General features: G+C 45.9%; 1 protein-coding gene across 1 annotated transcript in view; it reads left to right on the top strand.

The window, feature by feature from the left end:
* The window catches only part of SLC6A11 (solute carrier family 6 member 11), a 105,488-nt gene that overhangs the window by 80,942 nt on the left and 9,847 nt on the right, over positions 1-14,699 (top strand). Inside the window, exons 7-9 of the mRNA XM_087824634.1 lie at positions 5,366-5,469; positions 10,913-11,037; positions 13,823-13,935. Of these exons, the coding sequence (XP_087680760.1) occupies positions 5,366-5,469; positions 10,913-11,037; positions 13,823-13,935 (342 nt within the window). The remainder of the gene's footprint in view (positions 1-5,365; positions 5,470-10,912; positions 11,038-13,822; positions 13,936-14,699) is intronic.

Raw genomic sequence — 14,699 nt, 5'->3', positions numbered from 1 at the left:
ATATCAACCCTGTGGGATGAGATGAAGATGAAGATGAAGGCAAAGGGAATTCAGAAGAATGAGATCCAAGAAACCCCGAAATCTCTAACGTGTACTCACCCCTAGGAGGAGAGGACTCTGGGAGTAGAAGCTTGGTGGAGCTATCTGAGGATGCCAGCCAAAACTAGGAGGGATATATGCAGGCTCCAAGCCATAGGTGAGTGTTGGAGGACTGTGGGAAGTTTGGGCAGAGGTCTGGGCCCTGGGACTCTAGGGACTGACCAGCTGAGGCTCCATGGCCAGAGAGAAGCACACATTGAGGAGAAACTCCTGGAAGCAGAGTCTAAATTGAGCAGGACAGAGGCATAGAGGAAACAAAAAGAGAAATCTTGGATAAGAGTGGAGGGAGGGAATAGAGAACAATAATTTCAGGAAGTACTATCTGCATGGTCATATTACCAAAAAATCTTTAAAAATATGACCATGGGTAAATTTATTTAACCTCACAGTTCCAGGATTACCCTTATTTCTCTACAGAAAACCCCCTTCTAAGAGTATAGAAAGATGCATCTCACCTACACATGAGCAACAGAAAAAGATTGTGGTCAAATCCCATACAAAGCTACTATAAGAAAAAGAATTATGAGCAGAAGAGCATTCCTACAGATAATAAATGTATTCCACAAGGACAGGCCCATAAAACATCTAAACACTGAAACAATATTTCCAAAACAGCTAAAAGAAATTATACCAACAGATGCTTTGAAACAATAGTAATAAGTAAAATCATTAGACAAAAAGATTTGAAAAGATGGCTTATGAAAGGAAAAAATATTTCAGGAGAAATAACTAAATAGAAGGGGAAAAAAGGGTGAATAAACACCATGGATAATATCATAAGAAAAATAGGGGATGGAAAGGTAGAAACTAAAGTCAGAAATGCAGAAAGAGATTTTTTTTTAAAAGATGCAAGGAAAAGGGATAGGTATAGAAGGTAGGCAAAGAAAGTCCAACATACAAACAAGTCCTTAAAGAAGAAATCCAAAGCAAGGGAAGAGAACAGATACTAAAAACAGAACCCCCTCCCCAAGATATGAGAGAAGATTTGACTTTGCATCTTGGAGAAGTACGCCACACACCTGGGAAAACCAGCCCAGAATAGTCAACATGCTCTAATAAAATTATTGGACTTTAAAGAGAAAGGAAAAACCCTATTGGTCATTCAGATAAAAAGAGTAGGTGCTTTATAAAGGCATCAGACTTTTCTACAGCAGCACTCTGTGCCAGGAGACAACTAAGAAACTTAAGATTCCCAGAAAAAGAACCAAGGATTTTATATATAGTCAAGTATGAAAGCCACAGGTCAATTAAGAATGTACAAGAACCAGGGAAATAATATTTCCCTTGAGCCTTTATAGAGGAAAGTACTAGAAAGCAGGATACAGGCAACCCAACTGACTAGAGAAGTATAAACATAAAGGCCAGGGCTGAGCATTAAATGTATAACCACCTTAGAACTCACACTAATTAATCACTGTAAGGGAGATAATATTTAATGTTTGTATGTTCTGTTAATGCAAATACAATACAATATTAAAAATTAGGAGAGAACGCAATGTGTATATGAAAAGTAGAACAAATTCACAGATTGCCTTAAATGTTCATTGGAAACAAATAGGTTTTTGTTTTTTTCAAATTAGATGCTAAAGGAAAGGGAAGGGAGAGAAATAGAGACTACTGGCTAATTTCAATATTTCTCCTGGTAGGAAACCAAAAGTCATTGCCCAGAAAGAGAAATACTAAGGGTATTGTATGAAGGTGCTGATGTAATGGTCACCTTCAGAATAACAATGACATGCTTTTTCCTTCAGAGGCAGAGGAGCTAGAGGGGGAAAAATCATTCAAGAACACATTCCCCTTTCCCATGAACCTCTAGATCCAACATGACCCCTCTCATTGCTTCTCCAGTCTTTGAAGGTATATCTCCTCCAGACAGCCTTCTCTGACTGCCCTAGCATGTGCTAATCTTCCCCCTCAGCTCCCTCTTCTAGGTACCAGGTACCTTGTTCTCTGAATGTTTTTATCTTATCTCGCCTGCAGACAGAGATGGAGTGCTATATATAATGGTACAGTGCCTTTTTCAGAGTCTGGCACAGGGTTCTGCACAGAGAGCACTTAATAAATGGTGGTTCATCAGTAATTCAGGATTGGTTGAAAGATCTGGGCTTATAGTATTTGGGCTTTTCTAAGAGCTTAATGTTGCTATTTGTCAGAATTCTTTCCATTTGTAGTGACAGCAATCCCATTCAAACTGGCTTAAGAAAAAGAGGCCTCTGAAGTAGAAATGTTCTAGGGTAGGTCATATTTCAGGTATGGCTGGACCCAGTTGACTCAAGTCACATCACCAACATCAGTCTTTCTTTGCTCTCGACTCTGCTTCCCTCAGCGTTGGCTTTATTCTCAGTCAGGCTCTTCTCTTCCCTCGTGTTTAAGGATGTATCCCATTTGCAGTCGCTCCACTAAAAGTCCCAGAATTGAGTTTCATTGGCTTGGTTTGTGTCATGTGCTCATCCCTGGCCCAATCATTGTGGCCAAGAGAAGTGCTTTGGTTGGCCAAGCATGGCTCATGTGGCCACCCCTGAAGCTATCTCTGAGCGGGGAAGAGGTAGTTTCCCAAAGGAAAATTGGGGTGCTGTTACCTGAAAAGGGGAGATGAATGCTGTGTGGGCAAAAATAACAGACATCTGTTGTAGTGTTGACGTGTTCAGTGAGCAAACTACAAGAAAAATTCCCTGCAAGTGAAAAATCGTGGTTTGGCGGCTCGTCTTTGAGACATGTGGATAGAAAACTCTCTTTGGTGTTTCCAAACTCAGAGTTTATTTACCGTGTTGGCAGGGGGTGGAGGGGGACCACTGGCCGTGGGGCCCAGTTTCGATGGAGAAACCAGCTTTCCCACACAGCTGGGGGCTTCTCTCACTGGCCTGGGAGGAGGCATCAAAAACAAGCTTGAGACTCCGGCGCCCTGAGCATCCCTGCCAGCATCTCCTGTGATCTGTTTCATTTCCTGAGTCAGCAGCTGTACTGTGTTTTGCTTTTCCATGTGTTTTACTGTCCTTTGAAATTTGAAGAAAGCACCAGTGCCCCCTGAACCTTGGAACTCTCCCTTTTCCAGGCAAAATACATGTATTTTCTCTCTCTTGGGGATTTGATATCCAACACAGGTAATTTGGGTAAAGGGAATCCCCTGAGGTTGGCAAATGGGGAAACAGAGCAGGAAGACTTAAAAACATATCCATTTCTCTCCTAAATCTTTAAAACTTTTTTATTCCTATCAACATTGAAGCATCCTCAAGTTTCTACCATTTAAAATAAATCCTTCCTAAATTTCACTAACACTTCAACTACCACCTTACCTTCCATCTCCTCTTCAAGGCAAAATTTCTTGAGAAAGTTCTTTTATATTCCCACTTTTATTTCCTCTTCATATTTCAACCCAGTCTGATCTGCTGGCACCCCCATTCCCCCTAATATACAAACTTCATAAAAGAGCTCTCCCCGAGTTCCTCATTTAGCTCCAAGACACTAAACCCAATGACCCTATGCTAGCAGTTAAAAAGTATTCATTTCTTAGGTTGGGAGGCAATGTTATGATCTTCAGTTTTAATAGAAATTTGTTGAATGATTTTTTAAAAATCAAGCAGCCCGGCCAGGCATGGCTCAGCAGTTAAGCGTCGACCTAGGATCCAGGCGATCAGGGTTCAATTCCCGGTCAGGGCACATGCCCAGGTTGCGGGCTGCAGCCGATCAATGACTCTCTCATCATTGATGTTTCTCTCTGTCTCTCTCCCTCTCCTTTCCTCTCTCTGAAATCAATAAAGATATATTTTAAAAAATAAAAAAATAAAAAATAAAAATCAAGCAAACCCAGGGAAGAGTGACCTGTACCATGTAATCAGATCCCCAAGAAAGAGGAAATAGAAATATTTTGCCTGGAAAAGGGAGAGTTTTAGGGTTCAGGAGGCACTGGTACTTTCTTCAGATCTTTAAAGTGCTACCACATGAAAGAGATGGGTGTGGTCTGGGTGGCTCCAGGACTAGGAACACAGGAAGGGAGATTTCCTCTCATTTTAAGAATGTTCTAATGGTTAGAATGCATGAAAGAAGAAAGGGGGCTGCATTAGAAGATAGTGAACTGCCTGCCACTGACAGTCATCAAGTAGAAATTGTTCTATCAGAAGTATGCAGAAGAGAGTCCTGTGTTGGGTGGAAGGTTGCACCTGAAGACTTCTGAAATTCTGGCATTGGTTAAGCATGCTCCTCTAAAGGCTGGTCTCCTGGAACTTGTATCTGCCACTCCCAGCTGTGTGGTCATAAGCAAGTTACTCAACCTCTCTCTTCATCAGTTTTCTCATCTGTAAATGGGGGCAGGGGCTAATAAAAGCACCCCTTGAGTAGAGTTGCTGTGAATATTCAAGTGCAGTAATGCCTGCAGGACTCAGCACCAGTGCCTGGCATGTTGTGTTTAATAAATATTTGCTAGTAATTGTATTTAGTGCAAAGCCCTGTTTTCTAGATGGCACTCGATTCTGAAGCATCATTCTCATGGCTGCATTTGGGTTTTTAATTGTGGGTTTTCCTTGGTAATTTCTAAGAATTCAAAAAGAGTCCAGGAGAAAGTGTTAGAAAAGCCACTGTAATTCCTGTCGTGCGTGTCATGCTGTCCACAGCAGTTTTTGTCGGAGAGAAACTTAGAGGATGAGAAAGTAGTTTCCATATGTACCACATAAGAAACCTAAAACACATGCATTTTGAAAGGTTATAAAGATTTGGTTGGCCTTCCCTTCTCCTGCTGTTCCTTCCATGCCACCTCTTATGCTCAGGTCAGCTATACCAATGGGAAACCCTGAACAGAATCCTTAACAGTTTTCTCATGGCAGTCTTAACACAAAGGAGGAAAATCATTCATTTTGGTTTAAACATGCTCCAGGTCCCAGGAGCCTACACTCCATATTGCATGAATCCTGTCAACACTCCTGAAAACGAAGTTCACTCTCTGCTTTGTTAAGGAGACTAAGCCTCAGAGAGGTTAAGTAACTTTTCCATGGTTACACAGCTGGAGGAGGGACCTAAACATCCAAGTTCTTAATATTCAGTGAACTATTATCCATAACCTCTGAAAAATTCTGAAATTAATTAAGGAGATTCATATTTAATCAAGTGGTCCCCAGGCATAGAGCTTCTAAAAAAACACATTCCTAAGAAGGCTAAGAAGTTTGCTTTCCCCTTTGTCTAGTCTCATTGGAGGGTGGGTGCAGATGGGGATTTCAGAGAACAGGGCACCTGCACTGACTTCTCTCTGTGCCAACTTCTTTGTGCCTTTCTGCAGGTCTGGGTAGATGCTGGAACGCAGATCTTTTTCTCCTATGCCATCTGCCTGGGTTGTCTGACTGCTCTGGGAAGTTATAACAATTATAACAACAACTGCTACAGGTGAGCATTTCCCGGGGCCCTGTCAGCTTTGCACCAAACCCTCAGGGCTCTCCACTCTGCCTAGCTAGCTCATGTTTGTCTAACCACCTTGCAGAGCCAGACAGATGGGCTGTTTCCCAGTCTCTTCCTGCCCCAGGGTCAAAGAGTAGCCATAGAGGAGCTAGGAAAATAACAATATGATCAGAGTGCATTCCAGGCTGGAAGCAAATCCACTCTGGAATCATACCCAGGCCTCCATCTTGCCCTTTTACCCAGGGTAGATAAGTGACTTGCCGAGGTCACATAGCTAATAAATGGCAAAGTTGGGATGTGAACCCAGGTCTTCTGACACCAAGGGCCTTGTTCTTCTGCCTTCTGTTCATAAACCTGCTTCCTGCCTCTCCTTATTTGACAGTAGGATCCTTTCCTACCCACCTGGAATGGCCAGTGTCCTGCTTGCCCCTCAGCCTTGTGAGCCTCTCTCCCTCGCCTTCTGCAGCTGGCCACACTCAGCACCAGGAGGGGGCTCATGGGGAGGTGAACTGAGACTGCCTGGCCTCCCAGGCCAGCAGTCTGAGTTCTGCTGCAAGGCTGAGACTCACAGAGGGCCAGGGACTTGCTAAGGCCACCCAGTAGTGCATTATGGAACAGAAATTTGCATCCTGGTCTTTAAGTCTAGGCCGTGGTCTGTTTGCTGAGGTTTCTGCACCCCTGAACTTAGTGCCTGGTCACAGTAGGTAAATATTCCAGGATGACTGGACAGCACATCTCTTCCTTAGAGTCCAGAAGCTCCTTACTCAGCTATAAACTCATGGAAAAATGGCAATGAAGCCATCTCTGATCATAGGTTAGTTGAGAAAAGAAGGGTTTTTCAGCAAATGATTCTGAGACAGGATAATCAAGGTAGATACTCATACTTTGTCTCATACAGGCACCATAATAAGTGGCAGATTGATTAAAGAGTTAAATAGTTTTTAAAAGGAAACAATTCTAAAACTAGGAATAAAATTCCAGTGTGTCTGATTCCCCCCCACACACACCAAGCAATTCTCGGACACCAGCTGGGTCTCCTTCAAGTCAACTCAATTTTGACACCATCTACCCAGAGCTAACATCAAATTCTACAGGTTAAGGGCTGAGTCTTACAAGACTGCCCCTCCCCCCTTCAGACACCAATTGGAAGTCCAGGTTGTCATCTGTGTTTCTGACTGACTGGCAACAGATTGGAGGTTCTAAGGATCCCCTGGGTTCAATTAATTTGTTAGAATGGCTCACAGAATTCAGAGGAAAATTCTACTCACTAGATTACTGGGTTCTTATAAAAGGATATAACTCGGAAACAGTCAGAAGGAAGAGATACATAGGGCAGGGTATGGGGGAGGGAGGTGGAGCTGCCATGCCCTCTCTGAGTGCCACTCTCCCTGAATCTCGGCCTGTTCATCAACTGGAAGCTCTCTGAATCCCCTCCTGGTGGTGGTGGTGGTGGTGGTGGTGGTGGTGGTGGTGGTGGTGGTGGTGTGTGTGTGTGTGTCTCTTCATTACATAGCCATGATTGGTCCTCTCTCCCCTCCCTGGTAGTCAGGGGAAGGCATCCTCTCTCAAAGCTTTATCAACCCATTTGTTAAGTCAGCCATGTGCATTATGTGTCTACTAATTGTGAGGCACTGGGATTGGTACCTTGGGAGATACAGACAGCAATGCCACAGCCCAAGTCTATAGTTTATAACTTGGGGAAACTGAAGCACTGAGGAAGTGAAAGGTCTAACATGCAGAAAAGAAAAGCTTTCGTGGAATCCAATACACAACTAGGCAGCAAGTTGTGTTGTTCCTGTGGACCTTTGGGAAGACAGGTAATTAGGTCTGGCTGGACAGAAACATGCTAGAGAGATAGAACTCAGACCAGGTTGTCCATAAGATCCTTTCTACCTTCATGGTGTTTCTGGGGAGGTGGGTCTGGGGGATGAGAGGTAAAGCACTTTGTCAGCCACAATACAAAGTAATATAACCATGGACAGGAAGAGAAAGGATGTGGCACAGCAGGCCTCAAGTCCAGGTGGAGTGTGACCCCCTTAGGAAACTGGAGAGGGATGCTGTCTGCATGCAGCTATCAGCACATTAGCACCCAGTGTTCAGCACAGACCCTCTGTGCTGGGCACTGCGGAGATCACTTGGTCACTGTCCCTCACCTCCAGCTAGGCTGTCAGCTCACGAGGACATGGGCTGGATCTTCTTGTTTGCCACTGTCCCTCAAGCATATCATAGCGCTGGCTGACATGTAAGGAAGCATGGAAGGGTCACATCGTTATACAGATGAGGAAACTGGGGCCCAAGGGTAAGTCACTTGCTTGTGTTCACATTGCCAATGTGGCTTTGAACCTGGGTCTTTCTGGTTCTTGTACCCTGACTCCTCCCTACCAGGAATGCCTAGTTATTTCACAGCTATAGCAGTTGGCATGGATTTGGCCAAGACTACCTTGTTGTCAGGCTGTCTCGGGGCAGTGGCAACTTTCTTCCCCACCGAGCAGGTGGGTGACTATGCTGGTCGCTGATGATCCCTTCTGCTTCCCCATCCAACAGCAGGTTTCTCCTCCTCTCATCAGCTGAAGAAACTCAGTCCCCTAGGTGACATTGCCAAATCCAAAGGCTGGCTTTATTTCCTTTTCCAAATTGTTCCACAAGCAGGTCTTCTCAACTCAGAGGGAGTAAATTAGTACCCTCTCTTCTGGCAGCATAATGGCTTCTGGAGGTCTTCAAAGCTGGCTCAGCTGCTGCCAGCTTCACATAGCTTGTTACATAAGCTTTTCACCTAGAGGGTGCCCCGTGGGGGAGGAATTAGAGTGATGGGGACAGAGCAAACCAGGCGGGGAAAATTCCCACTTCAGAACGCAGGCAGCTAAGCTCCTTCCCCTGAAGGTGTGGGAGTTCTGAGGGTGGGGGTGGGGGGGACAGGACTGAAAGGGACCTCAGGTCCGCTCAGAGCCTAAATGTGGTGTGAGGAAACCTCTCTAGGGGCCTCTGGGGCAAGATGGGGACTTTGAGATAAGGGACATTTATTTTTCAGCAACCATGTGATGCCCAGAGATAATTGTCCAGTCAAAATTGGGAAGTATTGATTCTTAGGGAGCATCCTTTTTGTGTAACTGCTAGAAAAAGCGTGGACTTTGGTGTCTGAGATAAATGAATGCACATCTCCATTTCACCACCCAATGACTGTGAAGTCTGAGTGTATGCTGCTCCTCCCTGAGCCTCCAGAGTCCATGACACAGTGCTCAAAAAACCCTAGCACAGGACTGGACACATTGCAGATCCCAATTAGACTGAATTCCAGAATGTGTAAGATATGGAGAAAATGCTTTCCTCACCACTACTGCCTGGTTTCCCACTATTGGATAAGTTAGGGTCAGGAAACAGGCATGAGGAGCAGATTTATTCCAATCCTAGGAATAACTCTGCCCTTACTCTGGGGTGAGCTGAATTTCCTTTTGGGAGGTGGTACATCAGGCTTGCAGATAAAGTCCTCAGGTCTGCAAGCCCATCCTGTGTCCACACTGCCGGAAGAGTTCTTTAAAGGAACCTGTATCAGTCACTCTCTGCCACAATAATGCTGTGTAATAAACAGCCCCGGGACTCAGTGGCTTACCACAACAAGCATTTGTTTTTATTGCTCCCAAGTCTGCTGATCAGCTGGGGAAGCTCTCCTTTGGGCTGTGGACTGAGTGGGTTTGGCTCCAGGATCCAGGCCAGGCTCAAGTCTGGCCTATGTGGGTACATTCTGGGTTCAGAATGCAGGGACAGCAGCTTCCCTATAGAAGTTCTTCTCATGGCAAATCACAGAAGGAATAAAGGACAAATCAGATCGCACAAGTGTATCTGATGCCTCTGTATTGCACCTGCTAATATCCATTAGTCAGTGGGGCAGGGAGATATACTCCACCCCAAGCAAGAATGTAGGTGGAACGATTTGCTGGAAAATTATTGAATCTAATACAAGGCCCAAGAGTCAATAGGTTCAGTCTACCCAAGCACCTTGTCTTATAGCTAGTGAGATCAGAACCAGAGAAAAGATATTGCAGGGAGAAATGGAATCCTGAGCCCCAGTCTAATGCTCTCTTCACTATGCCCTTAATTCTCAGAGTCATTGCAGGACAACAGGGTGTTATAGTCACTGACATTAGTGTACCCTTTGGTTGTATTACAAAAAGTATGGTGTCGGGTGAAGAGGTGAGAGTTTTACTCTGTTCTTGAGTCTAGTGACATTGGAAGAGGGGCTGAACAAGCTGGAGTGTATTACAGATCAGGAGCAGGATGAGGAACTGGTAAGGGAACTGGGATGTGTAACTGAGAGAACAAAAACTCAGGGGAATATAGGGCTGCTATCTTCAGAACTTCTAAGCCTGAAGGAGCTCCAGGTTATTTGGGAGGGTAGAACTAAAACTTACTAGGGAAGGCTGATTTTGGTCAAACACGACATGAGAAGTTCTTACCCTGTAAGCAGCAGGAGCCTTTGGGCAAGGGAAAAGCCTCCTGGAAGGAGATGACAAGCTCCTGATTGCTAGGGGTGAGCAGAGGCAACTGGCTACCTCCGCCGCAGGGACACTCCAGGCTAGTCTGCCTCAGGCAGGGGGTTGAACAGGCCACTTGGGAGCTGCTCCCTTTAAAGTGGAGCATCTCACATGTTGTAAGACTAACTCCCAAGTACACAATCTGCACTGGCTGAGATCCTGAGAGGGTGATTCCCTAATTTGGCCTCATGAGGATGTGGAACCTGAGGTGGGAGGGGCTGGGACTTGAGGGATCTATCTTTTTCACCTTGGCAAAGTCATTTGTAGTGTGATTTCTCCTGGGTCAGGGCTCTTTGTTGGCACTTCTTTGTGGTGAGCCTCTCCCAAAGTCGGGACAGTTACTCCAATAAATCTCTCTGTGAAAGGCCCGGCCTGGAAGGGCTGCTTCCTAGCAGCAGCAGAGCAGGGACTGAGCAGCGAGGTCTGTGGGGTGCAGCCCTGGTAAAAACTTGGCCAGAAGGGATGTCTTCTTCCGAGGCTGTGTCCATGGTACTCCCCTGGCTGAGAAGCAGCCTTTTCTCAGAGGCTTCTCCTGCCTTCCTTTTTTGAGCTTTTAGTAATCAATCTTCTCCTACTTTCCCTTGTTTTTTCTCCTGCCAGGGATTTGGAGGAGCGTTGGTTTGTCTCCAAGTTATGTATTTTCCCACTTGCCAGCCTCCCTCCCTCTCCAATCCCTCTCCATGCTTCTGGTCTGTGACCTACCTATCTTCTAGAAGAGTAGCAGAAGCTGTGTGACCATGGGCCATCCACCTAACCTCTCTGAACCATAAGGGCTTCACCGGGCAAATGGTGCTGTCCATGCCCTCAGTGCCCTGCCTGCCACACAGTCATGGTGCTCAGACAGAATGTTCCAGCCTGCACTGCCCACTCTGACCTGAGCCCCTCTCACTGCTTCCCTGTAGGGACTGCATCATGCTCTGTTGCCTGAACAGCGGCACCAGCTTTGTGGCCGGCTTTGCCATCTTCTCGGTCCTGGGCTTCATGGCGTATGAGCAGGGGGTGCCTATTGCTGAAGTGGCAGAGTCAGGTAAGTGCTGAAGGTTGGGGAGGCTTCAGGTGATGGTTACAATGAAAATATCATTCTCTTCAGTTCAGTCTCCTGGGTCATATCTCAGGAGGTGGCCTCACCATCTCTCCTCAAACCAGGATTCTGGGAATTACCTGGGAGAGAAACGTTGACACCTCCTCAATTCAGAATCCAAGGCATCCCCAAGTTGTGTAGATTCTGCCTCCTCAATGCTGCTCCATTTCATCTACTTTTCCTCAGCTCCACTGTCTCCCCACCAGCTCAGACCACCATCACCACTCCCCTGCATGACTGTAGGAACCTTTCACTGGCCTTCCTGTTCCACTCTGACTTCTCTGTTCCATGGCTACTCTTCAGAGTAATTTTTCTTGACTCCTCAAAGTGCTGAACTCTTAGCATGGCCTTAAGTTCCTACATTGCCCAGTTCCTGTGGCCTCACCATCCACTCCATTCCCCCTGCTCACTGTGTCCCACTTCTGTGACATAGCTCACTTCCTCCTACCCCAGAGCCTTTGCACATGCTGTTTCCACTCCTTGAAGAGCCTCTCTCTCCCTTTCCCTTTTCTAGATGCAGATTCATCATGAGTGTGACACTCTTAAGTATAGATGGATGTGTTTGCATCAAACACACTATAGGCAGGTGTATTGTTGCTGAGATGATTCTGCAAAATGGTAAATAATTCTGCCCTTGATTTACATGATCTTTGAATAATGAGAAAATTTAATGTATATGAAAAAGTACAAAATAGTTTCTGTTTCCATGACAGATATAGATTCCAATCTCAGATAACTCTAAAATGGTTTTTCATCTACAAGAATGTCTGGTGGGACATTTGTCCAGAGCAGCATGCAGAACCTAGCCTCTCTGGCCTTCACCTACTTAGTGCCAGTCATGCCCAATTCATTGTGACAACTCCAAGAACCCCTGGGACCACACTGCCTCTGTCGAGAACCCAGGTCTGGAGTGTGGCTGTTTGAGTCTGGTGTGCATACCAAGCTGGGCAGGGTGCTGGGTGTGGACATCAGAGCAGGAAGCTGATTGCTGAGCTCTGCTCCATGATGTATGTCAGAAATAGAGACAGTCCCTGCTGAAATCGGCTCCAAGCTAGACCAGGTAATATTAATATGATCAAAGTTCTCAGTCATCGAGTGCCCGCTCTGGGCAGGAACTGTCCCTTGTGTTCCTTGGCTCAGCCCCTTGAGGTCGCACTTCTGCTACCCCCATTTTACAGATGGGGAAGCTAAGTTTCAGAGAGGTGAGGTCACTTACCCCAGGTTACCCAGGCCAGAAGAGAGAGTGCTGGGATTTAATCCAGGCCACCTGGCTCCAGAGCTCATGCTCTGACCATGACATCCTACTGCCCACTGTGGGTAGGTCACCTGGTACTTCACAAAACATCCACACTCCTTTCTCACATTAAACCATGGGGCAGCCCCATGAGGAGGGAACATTATCCTCTGTAAAATGAACATCCTAATTCCTGTTGAGTGAGCTAGGATCTCAAAAGCACTACCATAACTCTTTTTGTCATTACAGTTGACCCTTGAACATCAAGTGTTTGAACTGCTCAGGTCCACTTATATGTGGATTTATTTTCAATAAATATAGTCGGCCCTCTGTATCGCCGGGTTTCACATCAATGGATTTAGCCAACTACAGATTGAATACAGTAGTTTTTTAAAATTTATTTTTCAATTACAATTGATGTACATTATTAATTTCATGTGTGCAACCTAGTGATTAGACATTTATATAACTTATGAAGTGATCATTCCAATAAATCTGGTACCCATCTGACACCATATGTAGTTATCATGATATTATTGACTATATTTCTTGTGTTGCACTTTACATTCTGGTGACTGCTTTAATAACTGGTGATTTGTACATCTTAATCCCTTTACCTTTTTCACACTGTCTCCCCCTCCTCAACCTGCCTCCCATCTGACAACCATCAGTTTGTTCTCTGTATCTATGAGTTTCCTTCTGCTTATTTCCCTTAGCATAATACTCTCTAGGTCCATCCATGTTGTCACAAATGACCATATACCTTTTTAAGTGCTCTCCATATTTTGCATCATCTCACTGACTTCTCAAGACCACCTCATTAGGTAGAATTTGGTTACCTCTATTTTTCAGCTGAGATATAACTCAGTAAAGAACAAGGATTTGAAGCCAGGCATCTGGCTGCAGAGCCTGTGCCCTTGACCACTGTGCTACAGGACTAGAACACTAGGTATCTCTCCCCTTACATTAATAAAGCTTAACTGAGGAGATGTAAACCAAGCCTTCTATTTGGAGCAGCCAAAAGAAGTGAATGTGAACTAGGAAAGAAACCCAAAGGAAGAGGCAGCCTGGGTGGAACAGCATTTGTCCAGGCCTGGACTCCTAACTACCTATATTGGAATCATCAGTGCCCTATCCCTGCCTTACCACAGACTGACCACATAGGAATCTCTGGGTTGGACTGAGAACCTGCATTTTAATAAGAACCCCTCTCTCCCTGGTGATAATAGTAGAGACAGGTCTGTGAAGAGGAAGGTCTGTGTGTCAGACCAACCTGGGTTTGAACCCTAACCCTTCCACACCCTGGCTTACCTCTCTATGCCTCTGCCAGCTCATCTGCAAAGTAGGCATCATAATAGTACCAACCACATGGGGTGGCTGGGAGATTTAAGTGATTTGAGTGAGAATTAGGCACAGTACCTGGCACCTGATGGATTAAAATAACAATTGAATGAGGGCTTGAACTCCACCCAGCGCCTTTCTCTCCTTGCTCTCCAGGCCCTGGCCTGGCCTTTATCGCTTACCCCAAGGCTGTCACCATGATGCCTCTCTCCCCACTGTGGGCCACCTTGTTCTTCATGATGCTCATCTTCCTGGGCCTGGACAGCCAGGTAAGGTGCTGAAGGGAGGGGGCAGCCCAGGCTGGGAGGGCAGGGAGTCTATGGGGCCTAGCCGCCCCCTCCTGGTCCTGGTTATCAGGGCCCTGCGTACACCCCCAACCCTGCTTTCCTACCAGCATACCCCCCACCCCCAGGTGGTCTCCATCATCACCCCCAAACAGCTGCTGCTTGGGTCCCTCCAAGTCTTCCCAAACACTGCTTTCCTTACTTGGAATTCCCAACTCCCAGTTCAGGTTTTTAAAACACTGCTAAATACTTCCATTCTGGTAAATACTTCTTCCCAACAGCACCACCTGGCAAGGCAGAAGAAATTCTTAGAACATGGGCTATAGTTTGTGATACCCAACTAGCATGTGTCCCTGTCCCAACCAAATCACTGAGGACACAGAGACATGGAAAAGCACCTTCTTTCTTCCTCTGCCTCTGTATTGAGGCTACCATGACCTCACCCAGGCAGCCACATGGGTCCTCAGTACCACCCCCAGCTCCCCATCCCCCCACATCTCGCCTGCCTGCCTCTGTTCTCAGTTCCTATAGGGCTGTCTCGGACCCACCCTCTGCTTGGCAGCCTGCCTTCCTCAGTGAAGGGCCTGTTAGAGCTAGCAATGTATCCTTTATCTTACACAAATGCACCACTTACATTCTCTCATGCTTTAACACGCCCCGCAGCCTGCCCTTCCAGTCCTCTCCCTGGTTTTTCAGCCAGAATCCTGTGGCCTTCAGTTTCTCTTCACTCCTAGAAACCTCCCCTTTGC

The sequence above is a fragment of the Miniopterus natalensis genome, chromosome 15 (genome assembly GCF_054644295.1).
Source record: "Miniopterus natalensis isolate mMinNat1 chromosome 15, mMinNat1.hap1, whole genome shotgun sequence".
Taxonomy (NCBI): domain Eukaryota; kingdom Metazoa; phylum Chordata; class Mammalia; order Chiroptera; family Miniopteridae; genus Miniopterus; species Miniopterus natalensis.
This window is presented reverse-complemented; position numbering and strand designations above follow the sequence as displayed.